This window comes from Thalia democratica, chromosome 5 (assembly GCF_965202585.1).
Source record: "Thalia democratica chromosome 5, ktThaDemo2.hap1.1, whole genome shotgun sequence".
Taxonomy (NCBI): domain Eukaryota; kingdom Metazoa; phylum Chordata; class Thaliacea; order Salpida; family Salpidae; genus Thalia; species Thalia democratica.
This window is the reverse complement of record NC_139169.1, coordinates 81,187,249-81,209,565: the sequence shown is the minus strand read 5'-3', so window position 1 is coordinate 81,209,565 and position 22,317 is coordinate 81,187,249. Positions and strand designations below refer to the sequence as shown.

The window sequence follows — 22,317 nt, the reverse complement described above, 5'->3', positions numbered from 1 at the left end:
TATTATTTAATTAATTAAGAAAAAAAAAACAATATAGCGAAATTCTGAAAGTTTTTGAGTGCATTTACACTAATATAAACTTTAAACAATATATAATGTTTTACAAAATATAGAGTTATGTGTTTAATTAAACATTCTTTTAAAATTATATTTATAAAAGTCTTTTAAAATAAAACAGCACGAACAGAAGAACGGTGAAAAGCGTAAAGTTGAAGAAGTATTTGGGGAAAACCCTAAATCAGAAACATCCCTGCCAAAAAGACCCTGTCTTGAAGATTCCATTGCAAAGTTTGTGGCATTTAAAAATTTTATTAAATCATGTTGAAAGAAAAACGTTAAAAATTACTGAAGTATATTAAAGAGTGTTAGTAAAAATAAACCATAAAAACTTAAAACACCAATTAAGCATTTTACTATATTTTTTGATGGGTAAGATATTTAAATTTGGTAAAAACGATTATTGAATAAAAATAAAAAACTTATTATTTATGTATTGAAAAAAAAAACTTTGTTATTAGGTGCGAAGATGTGAAAGCAGAAGAAGAAAAGACAACTTCGGTGGAAAACAAAAGTGAAAATACCAACGAGCCAAAAAGTAACGGTAAGGAAATCGCTTGCTTGGAAATAAACATTCCGGACAGTTCTGCACAACAAAAACTAGGTATATTATTTTAAGTGTATTTTAAAAAGGTTAAAGCAATAAAATGAGCTGTAAGTTTTATTCAAGAATAAAATAAATTAATTAATGCTGCATTTTTAGACGTTTGAAAACAGTTTTGTGCATTTTAGATTTATAACCCGTATAAAGAATTAAGATATTTTCGAGAAAATTGAAATTTTTATTGATCAACTAATTAAAAAAAATGTTTATTTTTATTTACATAAACTACATATTTGAATTTTAATAGCTGTACAGAGTTTAATTTGTTGGGGAAACTATTCAGGACTGTCTACCAAATAAAGCAATTAAATAACCTAAATAATTAAACTTTGCTGTCAAAATTTTATGTAAGTTTATATTGTATATATTGTTGGTTTTATATAAAAACCCTGAAAATAAATAGAACAATTTTGCATTAATCGTAGATAGATAATTAGTTCCAAGAATGATAAATTCGAATAGCATAAATTTTATCTAAATATAATCACATAAAACATGTATTCTTTTTTCCATTCCTAGGAAATACTAATAAATGATATGTTAAAACATAATTAAATCTTTTTTTTTATTACAGCCAGCAATGAAAATGATGATAAATTAGCAAATGACGTTGATAATTTGGTCACCATAAATTTGCACATGAACGGGAGAGTTTATGAGGTGAATGTTTGTTTTATTTATCTATGAGGTTAATATTTTGAAACAATATTTCTTAAAATGTTGAAATTTTTTGTTATTATTAAATCATTTAAAAAAAATGTTTGTTTTTTTGGAATATACTACTATTTTTATTAGTTTCGTGTTAAATGTTTAGCTTAATACTACTTTAAGTAATTTTGATTCAACATATAAATTAAAAAATATACTGTTGTTATCAAAAGCTTATTTAATCTAGTTTTAGCTCATGTTGTTGTTATTTTATAATAATCGACTTTAAACTATTCAAGGGTACAATTCGACTGAAGAAAAAAAGTCAATCAGAAAATGGGCAACAAATTCAAAAGTGTTGAAAAAACTTACACATTTATTTTAGCCCATTGAAAGTCTATAGAGCTGTCTTATTTATTTGAAAAAGCCGGCAAGATAAATTCTAGTGGCTAATACAAGTACTAATATTTCAAAGTTAAAATGTTCTTTCTTTTGAAGTCTAAAAAAAGTGTATTCTATATAAGTTAATTTGCTATTTTATTAATTTAGTTTACTGCTTACTGCTGCCTCAATAGGAGAAATGAAGTACTTTTTTGGTAGACTGTTAAAGTTTTGATTGCTTTTCAACAAGTACTTTTTGTAAGTAGCCTTAACTACTATTTATAATGAATATTGATTAAAGTTTTACTGTAGACGGTACTATCTTGTTTATACGTACTTTATTCTTAGCTAACATATAGAATATATAAAACCTCTACAATTTTTTTCCTACTAGATCAAAAGATGATATTAAATGAAATTCTGAATTTTTTCAGAAGATAATTTGAACAATTTTATATTTAACAAAACTAAAAAGTGTTAATTGTTTGTTTTTTCTAAGATTCTTAGATTTGAAATTAACCATGGTTAATTAACAATTTTTTTAAATTTCATTTTTTTTTAGTTTTTAATAATTTATAAAAGAACTTTTCTTGATTATCTTTAGGTAAGTTGACCTCTTTAAAATATAAAAGTTTTTCTAAACTTGTTTAAATCGATATTTTAGTTTTGTTTTTTATTTGCTTACCTATAAAGTTCTTTTTTGTTTTTTCGCTAACTTAAGAAATAAATAGTTGTTAATTTTATTTTTGATTATAAAAAGGTTTCGAAAATTTAGTTTTGGTTCAGTTTTGTTTTTATCTCGAACAAAGCAATAAAATATACAAAGTTTTCAAATTGACAAAATTAGTTGATCGTATATAAACAAAAGCTTCCACTTTTGTTTTAACAGCTACAAATTAGCCTCTCTTAATTTATTAATAATAGTCTCTTTAGTTAATTAGCAAAACAGTTAACGAAGTAAAAGTGATGAACACTTTGAATTTTGTGCAGAAGAAATAAAAACAATTTAATCATCGGCGCCAATAATTTGTCATTATATTTAAAAACCTCAAGTCAAAAGTAATTAGCAACAATTCTTTAAAAGAAATATATTATTTTTTTTAACACACACACAAACTTCAACTTCAAATTAATTTACAACTACTTTTTAAATTGTCAATGTCACTTATAAATTCATTTTTGTTTTGATTAGATGAGTTGTTTATCTATAAACTATCAAAATTGCTTTACTGTTCAAATAACAATTTAATAATAAGCGCGTTTATTTCTAACTTATTTTGTTTTAAGTAGCAAAATAACTGATAAAAAAATTTTGTTCTACATTGTATACTAAACTGTTATTTTAACCATGATTATAAGGTCAATAACTTTATTGAGATCTAAAACTAAAACAATTATTGTTATGTAAAATATTAGTTTATACAAATTATTCAGTTTAGGTCAGCTTTGTTAAGATTTTGACAAAAACTTCTTTTTCATAAAATTATCTAAAAGCTTTCTTATGAAAATTATTTCTTTAAAAGTTTACTAATACTTTAATTGTTTTAATCAAATATCTTTGAAGTTTTGAAAACAAAAATAGTTTATGTAACAGTTTTTATTGACATATCAATTAAAAGTCGAAAAATAAGTAAATGACGACATTGTTTATACTAAATAATTGTCGGATGAATAAAAAATATTTACATTAACCTTTTATTTCATTCGTTATTCAGTAATAGGATTAAATATTTTCTTATTTGATCAAAGTTGTTCTTCGAATCATAAAATTTCAACAAAAAGATTAATTTGAAATTGTAAGCTTTGAAAAGAGATTAATTTTAAGTGGTTTTATATATTTCTTATTTCTATTATGCCTTTTAAGTGTATTACTCACGATAAATATAAAAGTTTTCAGCGATTAAAAGTATATGGTTTAATTTGAAAAATTTCCAGATTAAGTGATAAGGTCAATTGAATGTAACATATTTGTTTAATGTTAAGCATAAAAAGCGATAAAAATTTAGATATTTTTTTATGTAAATTTTTTCTTGTAAAGGTAATCTTAAAAAAATAAACGAAACTCAATTTATTTATATTTGATAGGATTGAAATAAAACAGTTATTTTTGTAAGTTTACTGTTTTATAAGTAACTTTGAAAAAGTTTATAAAAAACAACTTTTAATCATTTTCCATTTTGAAAATTAGTTTTGACCATTTAAACATATTTTTGTTTATTTTTTATAAGAAAAAAATCTATATTAAAATTACGAAGCATTTTATTAAGTATTGTGAGAAATAAAAACTCAAAACTAATAAAGTTCCTAAATAATTTGTTTAATTTAAGGTTGTTGTAGATTACACATACTTGCAGAAATTCTACTAAAAACTTTTTTTAAGTCTACTTCTGATAAGAAAATTCAAAATGTTAAAGTTTCGATTTGATTTTAATGCCATTTCGTAGAATATAAGTATACTAATTTTCCACAAATTTTAACTTGCATACTTTTGCTTGTTTTTACTAATACTTTGTATTACAACATAAACACTGCTTCTAAAAAGTTTATCAAAAAAACAATTTGTTAATCTAGTATAGCTCAGTAAAATATATTAGAAACTAAAAAGTTATGTCAAAGTTTAAGTGAACTTTTTTTAAGTAAACTGGTCTAAGAAAATTTGGTGTTTTAAGTAAACTACAAAACCAATAAGTTAAGGGTTTCGTTAGTTAAATTAAAACAACTAGAAATAATAAATTTAAGTTTGTATTTATTTCATTAACAAGATTTTGTTAAAATTAAAACACTTTACGAAATATGTTATTAACTTTTATCATAGTCTTTTAATCTTGAGTTTAAAATTTTTTTAAATAAATTTGACTGAGTTTTATATGTTTATTTACTTTTAATTGTCATTAAAACTAATGCTGTTTTACTTATATTTTAAAACCTTCTTTTGTTCTGTATACACAAAAAAAATTGTAACGAATAAGGATTTGAAAAAGAAAACAAGCAAATGTTTAGTTTTTTGTTTATTGATGTCAAGATATGTATTAAAAATGCTACAAAACATTAAAAGGTATCCAAGTGGTGTGCGACTCGATAACTAAAATGTTCTTCGCGCACCAGGTCCTAGGACCAAGTCTTTTGAGCGTCTTTTTGTGGCTTAATAAACTATAACTTAATGTTACAATGTAACTAAATCTGTTTGTAAATTAAAAATACTCTTTAGACGCTTTACCATTATTTTGACTGAAAGCCTCGAAATCTTTGTTTGAATAAAGTATACTATTATTAAGTATATGTTTAATATGAGAACTTTACCTTTCAATAACTTTTTTTTCAAGTAATTACAATCAGTAATTAATAGAAAAGTTAAAGTAGAAAAACTTTAATGAAAAGTAAGTTACATTTGTATCCAGTATTTGAAAAATATTTAAAATTCCAAGTGAAACGTTTAAAAATGTTTTGAAATTTTTTAGTTACATCATTAGTACTAACAGTTAATTACAATAAAAATTTTTTAATTAAACACAATTTTTTATAAACTTGTAAAAAATTGAAATTGTAACTTCTATAGTATAAGCTCAATAACATTTTTATAAAATATTAATATAAGTTTTAACAAATTTACTGGTAATATTATGCCTGTTTTCTTTTATTAGTTATAGTAAACATTACACAGTATATATTTTTAAATATCCTTTATTCTCATGATGAAGGTAAATGATAGTTTTTTTAAACCCAAACTTATAACTTATTTGAAATTTATTTATCAATATTCTTAAACACTTAAATAAAGTTGATAAAACCAATAACTTCAGATTATATATTTTTAAACTGAGTTTTATGAAACTGTGTGTCTCTATGTTTTAGCAAAACTACAACCCCAAAACCACTTTTGTTCCAAACAAGTAAATAAGAAAAGAGTTCATTTAGTACGCTATTTTAGTTTAAAGGCAATCCATCTTACAACTAAACTGTCAAACACTAGGTATTTTTTTTTCTTGAGTATAAAGAAAACTTTAATTGTTACAGAAACTTATTTTAAAAGTTATAATAAAATCTTAAACTTTTTAGCAAACTTGTATCTGGCGGCGAAAATTTTGACCAATGTCTGTTATGTTCTGGAAAGTGTTTAAGTTTTAGGAGCAAGCACTTTTATTAAAGTTTTATATGAAAACAATTTCATGAACTGTAGTAATCAAGTACACTTAACAGAATTTTAACAAGTAGTTTAGTAAGAATTTATTGCACGAAAATAAATTATTAGCTTAGTATAGTTTTTAAAGTGAAAAATAAAAAAATAAAAATAATGCTCTAAAAATAATTGAAAAACAAAATTCTGTTGTAATCTAACAAAACAGATCTTCGGATTTTAGAACTATTTTAAAGTATTCAATAATTTTCAAAAGTTGAGCTATAAAAAGAATTAAAAAAAAAAGTAAAGTTATTTTTTAGGTCCCATGGGTAGAAAAAGTTTAAATTCTGTTGGTAATTCATCTTCTGAGTAAAGTCGATCAGAAAAATAAACCCTGCGGATTCTGCAATTTGCGTGAATCTAAAATTGTTATATTAAAAAACAAGCAAGTTATATAAATATTTAATATTATAAGTATATAACTTTGAAAAAAAAACTATAGTTATGCTTTTTTTATTAACTGTTAATCTTTAACTGTTTAGGTATATGCAACATATGCATTGCATACATATATATATAAACTTAAAGTATTCCTTTAAAATTCACAGCTTTAGAATTAACTCTGACATAAGAACATTATACTTAAATATTTAATATAAACTATAGAAAAAACTTGGTTCTTTATAATTACTTGGTTTTACTTATGTATACGATAAAAAACAATACTATAAGTTATATTACAACGTGAAGCATAAAGTAGTAACAAAGAAATATTAAAACTTTTTTTTTTGTAAAACTACATGACATAGATATATAGATTAACTAATACAATAAAAATTGCAAAACATGAATTAAAACAACTTTGAATAACTACTTGTAAAAGCTCGAAATCAACTAAAACAAAAGATCTATACCTTAACAACATTTTTGTATTACATCTTGTGACAGCATATGACCAAAACAATAAGCTATGACATTATTTTGAAAATGAAAGAAAGACCAAATTAAATTCAAACAAAAGTTTTCTTGTTTTGGTTAACTTTTCAAAATGAATTATACCAGATTGAAATAAATTTTACGCATTGTATTGATAAGCCTTAGTTGAAAGGTCTTTACAATAATTTACTTTTTATGAAATATCTACTGTATGCTGAAGTAAATTTTAGAACTATGCTTATTTTGGTAAAAACTTAACTTTTAAAATAACTTTGATATAGATCAAAAACAAAGCGCTGCGAGCAGGATTTGAACCTACGCGGGGAGACCCCAATGGATTTCAAGTCCATCGCCTTAACCACTCGGCCATCGCAGCTGTTGTCATGGTGATGATAACAGCGAATATATATTGCTTAGCAATATTCATGTTTGTGAACTTTACAAAATTTACGGTGTACAAATATTAGCTAATAACTTTGTTGCGTACCGAGGCATAACATTTTTAATAAAAATACTGGATATTTGACGAGGAAGTTCAATTGATACTTTTATAACAAATTAAAACAAACCGTTTTCAACTTTTTAGTGATTATCTTATATATGTGTATAATTCAGACTACTTTTATCAATTTGTTATTTTTTGTTACACACTTCTGACTTGTAAGGTTATAATTGACTAACTGGATAAGCTTTGTACTTTATAAAATGTTTAGTGCTTGAATTAACAGTATTAATTTTTAAAAACTTTTTGAATTTATTACTAGTCATTACAAAGAATTGACAAAAATATGAAATAAAAGCGTGCCTCGAGTGAGGATCAAACTCACGACCTTGAGAATATGAGACTCACGCGCTGCCTACTGCGCCATCGAGGCTACGATGAAGTAAACATTGTTGCGTTTATAATATTTGCTTACGTTAGTGACGTAATAATGCATTTCAATTTGATTAGGCACCACTAACAGATGATCTTGGAAATTTTGTTTAAAAAACTGGTTTGTCTTACCCACAGGCTTGTTTGATTTTTTTTATTGCAAAACTCAGACTAAATTGGACATGTTTCCTAATTCTCAGTCTAGTTATTTACTTAATTTTTGTAATGTGTTTTTATTAACAGGGTTGCCACTCTTTTTGCCAAAGCATCCAGCCTAAATAAAATTAAAAATGAATTTGAGCCAAATAACTGAAACAAATTTAGTTATTTAGAGAGTTATCAAGAATGTGTGGCGACCCTGTATTAATTCCTTTTGGTAATAATCTTAATATTAAAGCTACTAGAATGATATCTAGTTTTAGACTGAAGGGCTTATAACAAGCGAAACGTATTTCTACACAATCACTTAACACACTGTAACAATGAACTAGTACAAGAGAACAGTATAGTATTTGAACTAAAACTTAAAAAAACTATTTATTTAAAAACACCACTTATCAAATTGAAAGTACTTCTGAAATTAAGATTTTTTTACTAAAATACTTTTAGTAAAAAAAATAACCTAATTATATTTTGTAAAAAAAAATCAAAATTGACAAAAGAAATACTTACACTATTTCAATAAAAAGGATTTATTGTTTTAAATCCTACAATCACTAACTTAAGATTTAAATAATAATAATTTTATACTCTCTTAATAAACACAAGACTTTTAAACTTACATGAGCTTTAATAATTTTAGTATTAAAAAAAACTTACATGAAATTTCAAAGCTTCAATCTAATTTGTACCGTAAATATTTTAACATAATCATAATTGTAAATAATAATTGAAAAAAAATATATTTATATATTTGTTAGTTAAAACATATATAGACTTTCAAAGCTTCAATATAATAGGTACCGCAAATTTTTTAATATTAATTTTTAAAAGACATTCATTAATTATAATATGTTATTTCACCTCCTATATTAACACTTAAAATGATTTATAAATAATTAATACATTACTAACTGAATACATAGAAAAAAAAAACATTTTAGATTATTTTTGTATTTTATTTTATTCTAAAATGCGTAACTAAACGAGTGCGTAGATTCGCGAGAGGTGACTGTACGTGAAATTTTAGAACTATATTAAGGTTACTAATAGTTACTTAATATAGTTAGTACCGCTAATATTTTAACATAACATTAAAAAAACATGTATTTACAACTTAAACATACATGAACTTTTAGAGCTTCAATATAGTTGGTACCGTATGCCCTCCTGGTGAAATCTGACAAGTTGAACTGAATTTGGTTCCAACCCTCGTCTAATCTCATTGGCATCGTGCAAATGAATGGCTTAACTCGAGTGGATGAGTTGTAATTTGAAGCCCTGAATCTCCTGCGAAGTCCTTTGTCGTCTAATACCTTTAAATTTATTAAAAATATTTATAATTTTTGTATTAATAACACTGTTATATTATTTTGAATTACTGTCATTAGAAGCTTTGCATCTCTTAATGTTTATCATCTGTGGTTTGAAATACTGAATAAAAGTTTAAAAAATCGTTCAAGTAAGAAAACTATATGTAAGGAGTTTGAAGTTTGAATACTGAAGTTCAAAGATCATGGATTTAGGCTACTCTAATACAATCTAATTAAAAAATTTAAGCTGATCAAAACTGGTTAGTTGTTAAGTTAAAAGTAAGTTATAAATGTAAGCTACAATCATTCTTTAAAAATATTTTTAATTATACTTAATATAGAAATTTGATTATTGCTCACAATTAATATTTCCTTTTGTTTTAGTTAATTAAAGCTTTAAAACCTTAGGATTGTAAAAAAATATTTCTAAAACACTTGTTATTTTATAACATCACTTTAAACTTAACTATGTACATATATTCTTTTTATTCATAGCTTTAAATGGATTTTCACAAAAACATGTAATTAAAACAAATTGTTGGCATTTATATTTTTTATATTTAAATCTTGAGTTGTGTAACCATTATATATAAACTCAACAGTATATATTGGTTCAACAGGTTCCATAGTGTAGCGGTTTTCACGTCTGCTTTACACGCAGAAGGTCGCGGGTTCGAGCCCCGCTGGAACCTTTTAGAATTATTACCTATTATATTTTGAAAGCATTAAAACAATCGTTTGTTTTCATAATCTAATTTCAGGCCTAGAATTAAAGTAGTTTTTGATTTTGGCTTTTTAGTTCTAGTTTATCTTCAAATGTGAAACATTTTATTTTTAACTTACTCATTTTTTCTAAACAATTTTTACATTTACAACGTAGTGGATTACAATAAAAGTTTTTGAAGAAGGTTATTACTTATCAAAAAACTTAGGTTTTAAACTATAAATATACTAGTTTAACTCTTTCTGGCAACCATGTATAAGCATAAAAATAATCAAAATTAGTTTACTGTATACTTTAGAACACAATCGTTACGTCATAAAAGCAGATATTAGCTTCATATAGCCCAATAATTATCTTATGTCATGAGCCTGGCTAGCTCAGTCGGTAGAGCGTTGGACTTTTAATCCAACGGTCAGGGGTTCAAGTCCCCTGTCAGGCTCCTATTTTGTCATTTAAAAATCAACCTCAAAGTATTTGGATTGGTTCTTTAGAAAAACACATTGTTTTATATTTCTTAATTTTTTTACTACATTATAAATTACAGTACAGTTTCCAATCAAAAGTAGGTGATTTAAATGCATTAAAATCTCTTCTTTCCTAATATATTATTTGCATTTTCTTCGGTTAGAAAAGACTTCAAATTATTTCATTATAAAATTTTCCAGAATAAGTTTTTTTTAAATGAGCATTAATTCAAAATTAAAGGTTTCTGTAAAACTGCATAACTGTTTATACTATTGTTAAAGTTACTACACTACATTGTATGTTTATCCCACGAAGCATAAACACACGATTATTCCTAAGCAATATATATTTGATGTTATTTTCACCGTTACAACAGCTGCGATGGCCGAGTGGTTAAGGCGATGGACTTGAAATCCATTGGGGTCTCCCCGCGTAGGTTCAAATCCTGCTCGCAGCGCTTTGTTTTTTATCATGTCAAAGTTATTTTGGAAGTTTAGTTTTTACCAAAATAGGCATAGTTCTAAAATTTACTTTAGCATACAGTACATATTTCATAATAAGTAATTTATTGTAAAGACCTTTCAACTAAGGCTTATCAACAAAATATTTAAAATTTATAAAACTTGTTATAAGCGAAATATTTAAAAGCTCTTAATGTAATTTATTTATTTAGTAAATAAAATGTTTAGTTGTCTGCCTGTATTACCACATTGTTTGTCTCATCTGCTGTTATTATAATAAACCTATAATAAATATATGTAAACGTTATGCCTTTAGAATAAAAAACTATTAAGCTATAATACAATAACAGATTTTTGTTAAGACTTTTTAGTATCTATTAGTTCAATTACTTAAAAAACTATTCAACATAGTTTGCTTACTGTTTAAAGACACTAGTTATATAGTTTGAATAGTATTTATTTATGATTTTTTCTGCCTGTATTGGTAATTGTATAAGAAAATGTTTGTAAGGGGTAGAATAAAAATCTGTAAGTTGGCATTTATTCTATGATTGAATTTATTGTTTTGTGTTTTTATGTTGTTATTTATATTTATAGTTATAAAATGAATATGCTTTTAGTTCAAAGACGGTAATTAATAAATACAAGTTTTAAAAAATATAGTCTTCTAATTTAACTCCTTCTTTGTAAACAATTTATAAACACAACAATGTATGTTCATTCAACAGGTTCCATAGTGTAGCGGTTATCACGTCTGCTTTACACGCAGAAGGTCGCGGGTTCGAGCCCCGCTGGAACCTTTTTATTTCTATGAAACTGTGCGAGTATGGCTTTTGATACTTTTATTAACACAGGGGTGCAAAAAACCTTGAATTTATGAAATTTTAAACAGAAATCACTAAAATCTTGAAACAATTGTTAATTAATGATGAAATTTTGACCAGGTACGAAAAATCTATCATACACGAGTATTTAATGTGTTGTTAAAAGTAGCTTTACAGTATCTATTTGATGTCGTTATAATTTTTAAGACACTTTTTAACCTTAATATTAATTTAAACTAAAAATTAATCAACCCCGAAAGCTCTTTTAAAAAAGCTGGAAGAAATTTTTTTAAAACTTTAGGTAACCACGTTAACAGTTTTCTATTAGATTCTAGCCCTGTAGTAGTCAAAAATATTAATATTTCCTTAAATAACAATCCTATTGTATTAAAAAATTAGTATTTGTTGAAATAATTGAAGTTGTTAATTCAGTATATTTTTATAGATCCCAAATGTACTTCGGTTCCAGTCGTTTTTTAATTAATCAATTTAATTTTTCAACTACTGTTTTAGTAATTACAAGTACTCTAAAAACTTATAAAGCGTAAGGAAAATTCAAAATAAAAATTAAGTTATTAATCTTTATAAAAAAATTGTTACTAATATGTAAAAAACAAATCCTGAGTTTGAATTGCGGTGATACCTGACCTTTTTATTACTGAAATAATCTGCATTATTACGTCACAAACATAAGCAAACCTGGATATAAACGGAATAATGTTTATTTCATCGTAGCCTCGATGGCGCAGTAGGCAGCGCGTGAGTCTCATAATCTCAAGGTCGTGAGTTCGATCCTCACTCGAGGCACGTTTTTTGATACTGTCATGTTAATTTAAACCCTAGTTAAAATAATATTTGCTAAGTTTGAACCACATTATATGTACAATGATAAACTAGTTTTAGTTTGGCCAAAAGTTATTGCTACTTTATTAACCAAGCGAGAAACGTTTTGTACATAAAATATTGTTTTAGGTTTTACACATATAAACACAAAGTTTTTTAGAGTAAATATTTTTTTGATATTTTGCTTTGTTTATAAATTTATTATGTTTTATTATCAGATGTTTTTAAACAACTAAAATATATTTGACTATACACGTTTGTTTCTAGTAAAATATTTATTTTTTTAATATTTATTTTATTAATATAAACATAAATAAAAAAAAAAGTTTTCATACTTTTAAAAGCTTATACTAAAGCAACTAAAAAATATAGATTTCTTAATTGAAATAAGAACAATTAAACATCTTTAACTAAAATATTTTTTTATAATTAAATACTTTAGAAATAAGTAGTCATGCTTATTAAATGTATTCATATTTTTGTAGCAGAAATCAAAAATGCTCAGTATCAATATAACAAATACAGACTATATACATTGTGACGTAACGATTCAAGTAATTATATACTGATTATATCAAATCTCAACAAGCCGCCATAGCTCAGTGGCAGAGCGCTGGTCTTGTAAACCAGCGGTCGAGAGTTCAATCCTCTCTGGCGGCACTTTTTTATCATTTTATGTAAATATCCTTTAGTTGAAATTTTTTAACATATGAGTTAGTTTTCAAGGACTGAACTTTACTGGTTTAGTCATGTTTTAAAAGAGTTTCACATTTTGAATAGTAGTTTATAATTTGAAACACAACAATAAAAGTGAAAAATAAACATGCTTCAATCCAACACACGTATTTCATTATGAAAATTAAAAAGGAATTTTTGTATTAAATATTTAACACTTTTAAAATTAAACAACAACATATTTAAATTATATTATCTATGCATGGAAATATTTTAAAACAAAGTTTTTTTTATGGTATGAAAATTTAAAGCATAGGAACATTTTTTTAAAATCAAACAAACTTACAACTGAAGTAAGAAAAAATTATATTTATATATTAGTATCTGAAAAATGTTTGGGGTTTAAATATTAAACTTGAAACATATGTAAAACATTGCTTATTTCCTTTTTAGTTGAGTTTTTTGCTTTATTTGTGATTCATTAACTGGTCAAATAACAAATTTTAACATGTTATTCAGTTTCTTATTACAACAATCATCAGTTAATTGGATTATAAATAAATACTCAAATGTACATTTCAGTAGTAAATAAATTATAAGAAAACAAAACAAAAACCATTGTGACGTAATTCGCTGAGGATTGTAGCAATATGCTACATGAAACAATTGTACTATTTTTCGGAAAGTTTTGTTTGAAATAAACTATTTAAAAGACTTGCCAAGCGGGCTCAGACAAAATTATAAAGTTAAATAAATTTAATTAAATTTTAATATATGTATAAAACTACATGTGTAATTTTAAGAATGCATTTGTTATATTTAAAATTAAAAGAATTGCTAATACGTAAAGCTAAGACACTTATGTTTAAAAATCAGTAGTTAAGTATTTTTTACCCATCAAAGTATCTCCTTATAACAACATGTTTACATTGCATTAGAATCATAACTGTTCATTCACACAAGAAATCATTTAAAAACAAAAGTTGCCCAGCTGCATGTGTAGCTCCTGTGGCGCAATCGGTTAGCGCGCCGTACTTATATGATAGTATCGGAGAAATGCGGAGGTTGTGAGTTCGAGCCTCACCAGGAGCACTTTTTATTTTATTGAGAAATGCGTTCTTGTTTGATAAAAGTTTAAAAATAAAGTATTGATTAGTTCATTATATACTTTTATAATTTTTTATAGTAAGATTTTCAAAATTACATGGCTCGCCAAGGTTTTTTAAAAGTCTAGCCCGCGTAAAACGGTGAATATGACCTGATGACTAGTAAAAATGATACCCTTATTTTGAGGTGAAAAAAAAGATTTATGACTAGAAAAATTCCTTATTTTCAAAGCCTTCCAGTGTCTTCATCTGAAAATTGAGTATATTTGTAAATTTCTGTTAAGTTTTGCAATTTTAGTCTGATTTTAATAAATTGATTACCATTTGAAGCTTTGAAAATGAGGAATTTTATAAATTTGAACTAGCAAAATCTGACGTTTTTTCAAATTTCCTGACTTTCTCTTTAAAACCTTAATGTATTCCTGACATTTGTCATTCATTTTAGTTTTTCCTGACCTTGTGGCAGCCCTGTACTAAGTTTAAAATAAAAGCGTGCCTCGAGTGAGGATCGAACTCACGACCTTGAGATTATGAGACTCACGCGCTGCCTACTGCGCCATCGAGGCTACGATGTAGTAAACATTGTTGCGTGTATAATCAGGTTTGCTTACGTTTGTGACGTACTAATAGAACAAAACTAAGCAGTAAGGTCTTACCGAAATTTAAACTCTGGATCTCCCGTTTACTAAATAGGCAGTTTAATCATTTAAGTCTCATAAAATTATTCACAGAGGGAGGTATTTCCTTTTTTTTTTTGGGGAACCCTACCCTAATTTCCCTTTCACCCTAAAAGAATTGCATACACTATTCGTACACCTAAAATCAATTAACCTATAATACACCTTTAACCTTAAACTTACAGTTTCAAACCATATAAATGAAATTTTTCTAGTCATAAATCTTTTTTTTTCACCTCAAAATAAGGGTATCATTTTTACTAGTCATCAGGTCATATTCACCGTTTTACGCGGGCTAGACTTTTAAAAAACCCTGGAGAGCCACGAATTTTGAAAATCTTACTATAAAAAATTATAAAAGTATATAATGAACTAATCAATTTTTTATTTTTAAACTTTTATCAAACAAGAACGCATTTCTCAATAAAATAAAAAGTGCTCCTGGTGAGGCTCGAACTCACAACCTCCGCATTTCTCCGATACTATCATATAAGTACGGCGCGCTAACCGATTGCGCCACAGGAGCTACACATGCAGCTGGGCAACTTTTGTTTTTAAATGATTTCTTGTGTGAATGAACAGTTATGATTCTAATGCAATGTAAACATGTTGTTATAAGGAGATACTTTGATGGGTAAAAAATACTTAACTACTGATTTTTAAACATAAGTGTCTTAGCTTTACGTATTAGCAATTCTTTTAATTTTAAATATAACAAATGCATTCTTAAAATTACACATGTAGTTTTATACATATATTAAAATTTTAATTAAATTTATTTAACTAAATAATTTTGTCTGAGCCCGCTTGGCAAGTCTTTTAAATAGTTTATTTCAAACAAAACTTTCCAAAAAATAGTACAATTGTTTCATGTAGCATATTGCTACAATCCTCAGCGAATTACGTCACAATGGTTTTTGTTTTGTTTTCTTATAATTTATTTACTACTGAAATGTACATTTGAGTATTTATTTATAATCCAATTAACTGATGATTGTTGTAATAAGAAACTAAATAACATGTTAAAATTTGTTATTTGACCAGTTAATGAATCACAAATAAAGCAAAAAACTCAACTAAAAATAAAACAAGCAATGTTTTACATATGTTTCAAGTTTAATGTTTAAACACCAAACATTTTACAGATAATATTATATATATAAAATTTTTTCTTACTTCAGTTGTAAGTTTGTTTGATTTAAATAAAATGTTCATATGCTTTAAATTTTAATATCATATAAAAAAACTTTGTTTTAAGATATTTCCATGCATAGATAATATAATTTAAATATGTTGTTATTATTTTTTTTGTAAAGATAAAATTTTAAAAAGTGTTAAATATTTAGTACAAAAATTCCTTTTTAATTTTCATAATGAAATACGAGTGTTGGATTGAAGCATGTTTGTTTTTTACTTTTATTGTTGTGTTTCAAATTATAAACTACTATTCAAAATGTTAAAGTTCTTTAAATCATGACTAAACCAGTAAAGTTCAGTCCTTGAAAACTAACTCATATGTTAAAAAAAACTTAAGTTGTTAAAAAATTTCAACTAAAAGATATTTACATAAAAAAAAAATGCCGCCAGAGAGGATTGAACTCTCGACCGCTGGTTTACAAGACCAGCGCTCTGCCACTGAGCTATGGCGGCTTGTTGAGATTTGATATAATCAGTTTATATTTACTTGAATTGTTACGTCACAATATATATAGTCTGTATTTGTTATATTGATGCTGAGCATTTTTGATTTCTGCTACAAAAGTATGAATACATTTAATAAGCATGACTACTTATTTCCAAAGTATTTAATTATAAAAAAATATTTTAGTTAAAGATGTTTAATTGTTCTTATTTCAATTAAGAAATCTATATTTTTTAGTTGCTTTAGTATAAGCTTTTAAAAGTAAGAAAACTTTTTTTTTAATTTATGTTTATATTAATAAAATAAATATTTTTTACTACAAACAAACGTGTATAGTCAAATATATTTTAGTTGTTTAAAAAACATCTGATAATAAAACATGCTTAATTCATAAACAATGCAAAATATCATAAAAATATTTACTCTAAAAAAATTTGTGTTTATATGTGTAAAACCTAAAACAATATTTTATGTACAAAACGTTTCTCGCTTGGTTAATAAAGTAGCAATAACTTTTGGCCAAACTAAAACTAGTTTATCATTGTACATATAATGTGGTTCAAACTTAGCAAATACTATTTTAACTAGGGTTTAATTAACATGACAGTATCAAAAAACGTGCCTCGAGTGAGGATCGAACTCACGACCTTGAGATTATGAGACTCACGCGCTGCCTACTGCGCCATCGAGGCTACGGTGAAATAAACATTATTCCGTTTATATTGAGGTTTGCTTATGTTTGTGACGTAATAATGCAGATTATTTCAGTAATAAAAAGGTCAGGTATCACCGCAATTCAAACTCAGGATTTGTTTTTTACATTTTATTAACAATTTTTTTTATCAAATTAATAACTTAATTTTTATTTTGAATTTTCTTTACGCTTTTTAAGTTTTTAGAGTATGTACTTGTAATTACTAAAACAGTAGTTGAAAAACTCAATTGATTAATTAAAAAACGACTGGAACCGAAGTACATTTGGGATCTATAAAAATATACTGAACTAACAACTTCAATTATTTCAACAAATACTAATTTTTAAATACAATAGGATTGTTATTTAAGGAAATATTAATATTTTTGACTACTACAGGGCTAGAATCTAATAGAAAACGGTTAACGTGGTTACCTAAAGTTTTAAAAAAATTTCTTCCAGCTTTTTTAAAAGAGCTTTCGGGGTTGATTAATTTTTAGTTTAAATTAATATTAAGGTTAAAAAGTGTCTTAAAAATTATAACGACATCAAATAGATACTGTAAAGCTACTTTTAACAACACATTAAATACTCGTGTATGATAGATTTTTCGTACCTGGTCAAAATTTCATCATTAATTAACAATTGTTTCAAGATTTTAGTGATTTCTGTTCAAAATTTCATAAATTCAAGGTTTTTTGCACCCCTGTGTTAATAAAAGTATCAAAAGCCATACTAGCACAGTTTCATAGAGATAAAAAGGTTCCAGCGGGGCTCGAACCCGCGACCTTCTGCGTGTAAAGCAGACGTGATAACCGCTACACTATGGAACCTGTTGAACTGACATACATTGTTGTGTTTATAAATTGTTTACAAAGAAGGAGTTTAATTAGAAGACTATATTTTTTAAAACTAGTATTTATTAATTACCTTTTTTGAACTAAAAGCATATTCATTTTATAACTATAAATAACAACATAAAAACACAAAACAATAAATTCCATCATAGAATAAATGCCAACTTACAGATTTTTATTCTACCCCTTACAAACATTTTATTATACAATTACCAATACAGGCAGAAAAAATTATAAATAAATACTATTCAAACTATATAACTAGTGTCTTTAAACAGTAAGCAAACTATGTTGAATAGTTTTTTAAGCAATTGAACTAATAGATACTAAAAAGTTTTTAACAAAAATCTGCTATTGTATTATAGCTTAATAGTTTTTTATTCTAAAGGCATAACGTTTACATATATTTATTATAGGTTTATTAAAATAACAGCAGATGAGACAAACAATGTGGTAATACAGGCAGACAACTAAACATTTTATTTACTAAATAAATAAATTACATTAAGAGCTTTTAAGTATTTTGTTGATAAGCCTTAGTTGAAAGGTCTTTACAATAAATTACTTATTATGAAATATGTACTGTACATATTATGAAATATGTACCTACGCGGGGAGACCCCAATGGATTTCAAGTCCATCGCCTTAACCACTCGGCCATCGCAGCTGATGTCATTTTATAGATATTAACGATTATATATTGGTAAAATAACAAATATATGGTAATGGTAAAAATAACATCAAATATATATTGCTTAGGAATAATCGTGTGTTTATGCTTCGTGGGATAAACATACAATGTAGTGTAGTAACTTTAACAATAGTATAAACAGTTATGCAGTTTTACAGAAACCTTTAATTTTGAATTAATGCACATTTAAAAAAACTTATTCTGGAAAATTTTATAATGAAATAATTTGAAGTCTTTTCTAACCGAAGAAAATGCAAATAATTTATTAGGAAAAAAGAGATTTTAATGCATTTAAATCACCTACTTTTGATTGGAAACTGTAATGTAATTTAAAATGTTGTAAAAACATTAAGAAAAACAAAACAATGTGTTTTTCTAAATGACCAATCCAAATACTTTGAGGTTGATTTTTAAATGACAAAATGGGAGCCTGACAGGGGACTTGAACCCCTGACCGTTGGATTAAAAGTCCAACGCTCTACCGACTGAGCTAGCCAGGCTCGTGACTAACACTAATTATTGGACTATATAAAGCTAATATCTGCTTTTATGACGTAACGATTGTGTTCTAAAGTATACAGTAAACTAGTTTTGATTATTTTTATGCTTATACATGATTGCTAGAAAGAGTTAAACTAGTATATTTATAGTTTAAAACCTAAGTTTTTTGATAAGTGAAAACCTTCTTCATAAACTTTTATTGTAATCCACTACATTGTAAATGTAAAAATTGTTTAGAAAAAGTGAGTAAGTTAAAAATAAAATGTTTATCATTTGAAGATAAACTAGAACTAAAAAGCCAAAATCAAAAACTACTTTAATTCTAGGCCTGAAATTAGATTATGAAAACAAACGATTGTTTTAATGCTTTCAAAATATAATAGGTAATAATTCTAAAAGGTTCCAGCGGGGCTCGAACCCGCGACCTTCTGCGTGTAAAGCAGACGTGATAACCGCTACACTATGGAACCTGTTGAACCAATATATACTGTTGAGTTTATATATAATGGTTACACAACTCAAGATTTAAATATAAAAAATATAAATGTCAACAATTTGTTTTAATTACATGTTTTTGTGAAAATCCATTTAAAGCTATGAATAAAAAGAATATATGTACATAGTTAAGTTTAAAGTGATGTTATAAAATAACAAGTGTTTTAGAAATATTTTTTTACAATCCTAAGTTTTTAAAGCTTTAATTAAGTAAAACAAAAGGTTTTTCTAGGTGTAATAAAAACTTAAACTATCTTTCATAGTATCAATTGCTTATTTTAAACAATTATTAAAGTTTTACTTCATTAAGCAGATCACCTATTCAAAGTTTTATATACAAATACTCTTTAGCAGTTTCTTGCTTGGTAATTTTAAGTAAAAATAGTCTAAACATATAATTGAATTAATTGAAAGCTGTTCAGGTTTTTTAAACAGCTTTAGATTCTTAAACATAACTGTTTAATTTAATGAAGATGTTATTTAAGAAAAAACTAAAAACAAATAAAAAATCAAATATTTCAGTTCATATATAAAGTTAACTCCTTTAAACTATCAAATTAGAAACATACTAAAGAAAAGTTGGTTATTTAGAAAAGTTCTAACAATTTTTTAAATAAATTAATGCAACGTTTTATAAAGTAATAAAAGTTATTGTGACTAGAATTTAACTTATTAACTATATTACTGTACTATGTTTTGATGTCAAAAATTTTCAAGCTAAATTTTGTAGCTAAAATGCATGCATACTGGTCATTCTATGCTAATCAATGTCTGGTTAATCTTTTTTTAAATATATAATTATTATTTTCTTTCTATCAAATTAAGTATTAACCTTTTTTAACTATTTTTTTGTGTAGTCATATTTAAGAAAAAAAGTTTTCGCTTTATTTTGTAAATTAAATTAAGTTTTAATGTTTGCTTAAAAAAACTCAATGCAATTTTTTAAAACTGACACAAAGCAAGTAATAATATTAACTAGATGGATCATTTCCTTTTGTTATCATACTTTAAAATCTGATATAGTATAATAAAGTGTGTGGAAATATTAATTGTGAGCAATAATCAAACTTGTACATTAAAAATAATTCAAACTATTTTTAAAGAAAGATTGTAGCTTACATTTATAACTTACTTTTAACTAAACAACTATCTAGTTTTGGTAAGCTTTAGATTTTTAAATTAAATTATAATAGAGTAGCCTAAATCCATGATCCTTGAACTTCAGCATTCAAACTTAAAACTCCTTACTTATAGTTTTATTATAGATATTATTTTGTTTATAAATTATATCTTAGCTTTTTCAGGTTTAATAAAACTAGTTCTTTACTTAAAAACTAGCATGTTCTTAAAATTTTTAACCAAAACACTGAAAGCTGTACTAAAAAACTAAGTAAAAAATAATTTCTACATTTCGTAAAAAAATTATTGAAAACAAGTTTTCAATCAATTTAAAGAATGATATATATCCAGTTCATCAATATTTAAACTATCAAGAGTTTACAATGTGGATGTCAGGTGTAAACGAAAACCAAGTATCTAATAAGTTTTAGTTTAAATTCTCCTTAATACAAAACGGCTTTCAATAAAAGTTTTGGACCACTAAAAATTGGTTGTAAAATTAAAACTTTAAACAGAAAGTTAAAGATATTCTACAAGATTCTACAAGATTACATAATTCTACAAAAAATTGTATAGTCAAAACTATAACAAACTCTTAAGAAACTACCAAAACATGATTAAAAAATTAAACTATTTGTTATAGGGTTGCCAAATGTTTTTGACAATCTTTTTCCAGGTTTTCAAAATTTCCTCCAGGTTTTTAAAAGTACACGTTTTTAAGTGTATTTTTAGTATAAAGTTAAGTTTAAGGTAAGAAACTGTGTTAAATAATATAAAAACATTATATATATACACTGTAAAGTAACTTTTAATGTGTTTTTTGTGTAATAATTTTCAACCGATTAGTAATTTATCTATTACAGAGGCATAAATCAAAGCTACATTATATCAGTTTACTACACTTTTTCGACTTATACGGTTATAATTCACCAATCGGGTAAACAAAAGTATATTAACAAACAGCTTCACTTGTATGTTTTTAAACATCTTTTTTCAATGATAAAACATGCTTTATAATTCAGCAATCTAAAGTTCTTCAACTAATTTTATTAACTTTAAGAACTTTAGGTATTTATTTACTAGTGACTAAATATGCGACAAATAATTTTGATAAAAATTAGTTTTACTATGTCTAACATAGACAAATTTACAAAAAACAAAATATTATGCATAATAATGTATATAAAAACGTGCCTCGAGTGAGGATCGAACTCACGACCTTGAGATTATGAGACTCACGCGCTGCCTACTGCGCCATCGAGGCTATGATGATACCAACAATATTGCGATTATATAGAGGTTTGCTTATGCTTAAGACGTAATAATGCATTTCAATTTCATTAAGAAAATCAAGGCACCACCGAGATTCGATCACTAAATTTTGATATACAAAACAGGTAATTTTAACCCGGTAAATGCAAAAAGTTCAAACGCTTTTCACAGTAAATTACTTT

General features: G+C 25.5%; 1 protein-coding gene and 17 non-coding genes across 18 annotated transcripts in view; 7 read left to right on the top strand and 11 right to left on the bottom strand.

Annotated features, from left to right (window-relative positions):
• Positions 1 to 6,116: 6,116 nt before the first annotated feature.
• LOC145835583 (cilia- and flagella-associated protein 20-like) overlaps positions 6,117 to 22,317 on the bottom strand; it is a 29,397-nt gene continuing 13,196 nt past the window's right edge. The window contains exons 3-4 of the mRNA XM_082943249.1: positions 8,904 to 9,092; positions 6,117 to 6,227 (exon numbers count right to left, since the gene is read on the bottom strand). Coding sequence (XP_082799375.1) covers positions 6,117 to 6,227; positions 8,904 to 9,092 — 300 coding nt within the window. The remainder of the gene's footprint in view (positions 6,228 to 8,903; positions 9,093 to 22,317) is intronic.
• Trnas-uga (transfer RNA serine (anticodon UGA)) lies at positions 7,038 to 7,119 on the bottom strand. The gene has a single exon. It is a non-coding gene; the product is annotated as a tRNA-Ser (tRNA).
• Positions 7,546 to 7,618, bottom strand: Trnam-cau (transfer RNA methionine (anticodon CAU)). The gene has a single exon. It is a non-coding gene; the product is annotated as a tRNA-Met (tRNA).
• On the top strand, positions 9,709 to 9,781 carry Trnav-uac (transfer RNA valine (anticodon UAC)). Its single transcript has one exon. It is a non-coding gene; the product is annotated as a tRNA-Val (tRNA).
• Trnak-uuu (transfer RNA lysine (anticodon UUU)) lies at positions 10,180 to 10,252 on the top strand. Its single transcript has one exon. It is a non-coding gene; the product is annotated as a tRNA-Lys (tRNA).
• Trnas-uga (transfer RNA serine (anticodon UGA)) lies at positions 10,654 to 10,735 on the top strand. Its single transcript has one exon. It is a non-coding gene; the product is annotated as a tRNA-Ser (tRNA).
• Positions 11,467 to 11,539, top strand: Trnav-uac (transfer RNA valine (anticodon UAC)). The gene has a single exon. It is a non-coding gene; the product is annotated as a tRNA-Val (tRNA).
• Positions 12,298 to 12,370, top strand: Trnam-cau (transfer RNA methionine (anticodon CAU)). The gene has a single exon. It is a non-coding gene; the product is annotated as a tRNA-Met (tRNA).
• Trnat-ugu (transfer RNA threonine (anticodon UGU)) lies at positions 12,995 to 13,066 on the top strand. The gene has a single exon. It is a non-coding gene; the product is annotated as a tRNA-Thr (tRNA).
• On the top strand, positions 14,084 to 14,173 carry Trnai-uau (transfer RNA isoleucine (anticodon UAU)). The gene is given in 2 exon segments: positions 14,084 to 14,121; positions 14,138 to 14,173. It is a non-coding gene; the product is annotated as a tRNA-Ile (tRNA).
• Trnam-cau (transfer RNA methionine (anticodon CAU)) lies at positions 14,681 to 14,753 on the bottom strand. The gene has a single exon. It is a non-coding gene; the product is annotated as a tRNA-Met (tRNA).
• On the bottom strand, positions 15,301 to 15,390 carry Trnai-uau (transfer RNA isoleucine (anticodon UAU)). Its single transcript is given in 2 exon segments — positions 15,301 to 15,336; positions 15,353 to 15,390. It is a non-coding gene; the product is annotated as a tRNA-Ile (tRNA).
• Positions 16,443 to 16,514, bottom strand: Trnat-ugu (transfer RNA threonine (anticodon UGU)). Its single transcript has one exon. It is a non-coding gene; the product is annotated as a tRNA-Thr (tRNA).
• Trnam-cau (transfer RNA methionine (anticodon CAU)) lies at positions 17,126 to 17,198 on the bottom strand. The gene has a single exon. It is a non-coding gene; the product is annotated as a tRNA-Met (tRNA).
• Trnav-uac (transfer RNA valine (anticodon UAC)) lies at positions 17,961 to 18,033 on the bottom strand. Its single transcript has one exon. It is a non-coding gene; the product is annotated as a tRNA-Val (tRNA).
• On the bottom strand, positions 19,176 to 19,248 carry Trnak-uuu (transfer RNA lysine (anticodon UUU)). The gene has a single exon. It is a non-coding gene; the product is annotated as a tRNA-Lys (tRNA).
• Trnav-uac (transfer RNA valine (anticodon UAC)) lies at positions 19,647 to 19,719 on the bottom strand. The gene has a single exon. It is a non-coding gene; the product is annotated as a tRNA-Val (tRNA).
• Trnam-cau (transfer RNA methionine (anticodon CAU)) lies at positions 22,055 to 22,127 on the bottom strand. Its single transcript has one exon. It is a non-coding gene; the product is annotated as a tRNA-Met (tRNA).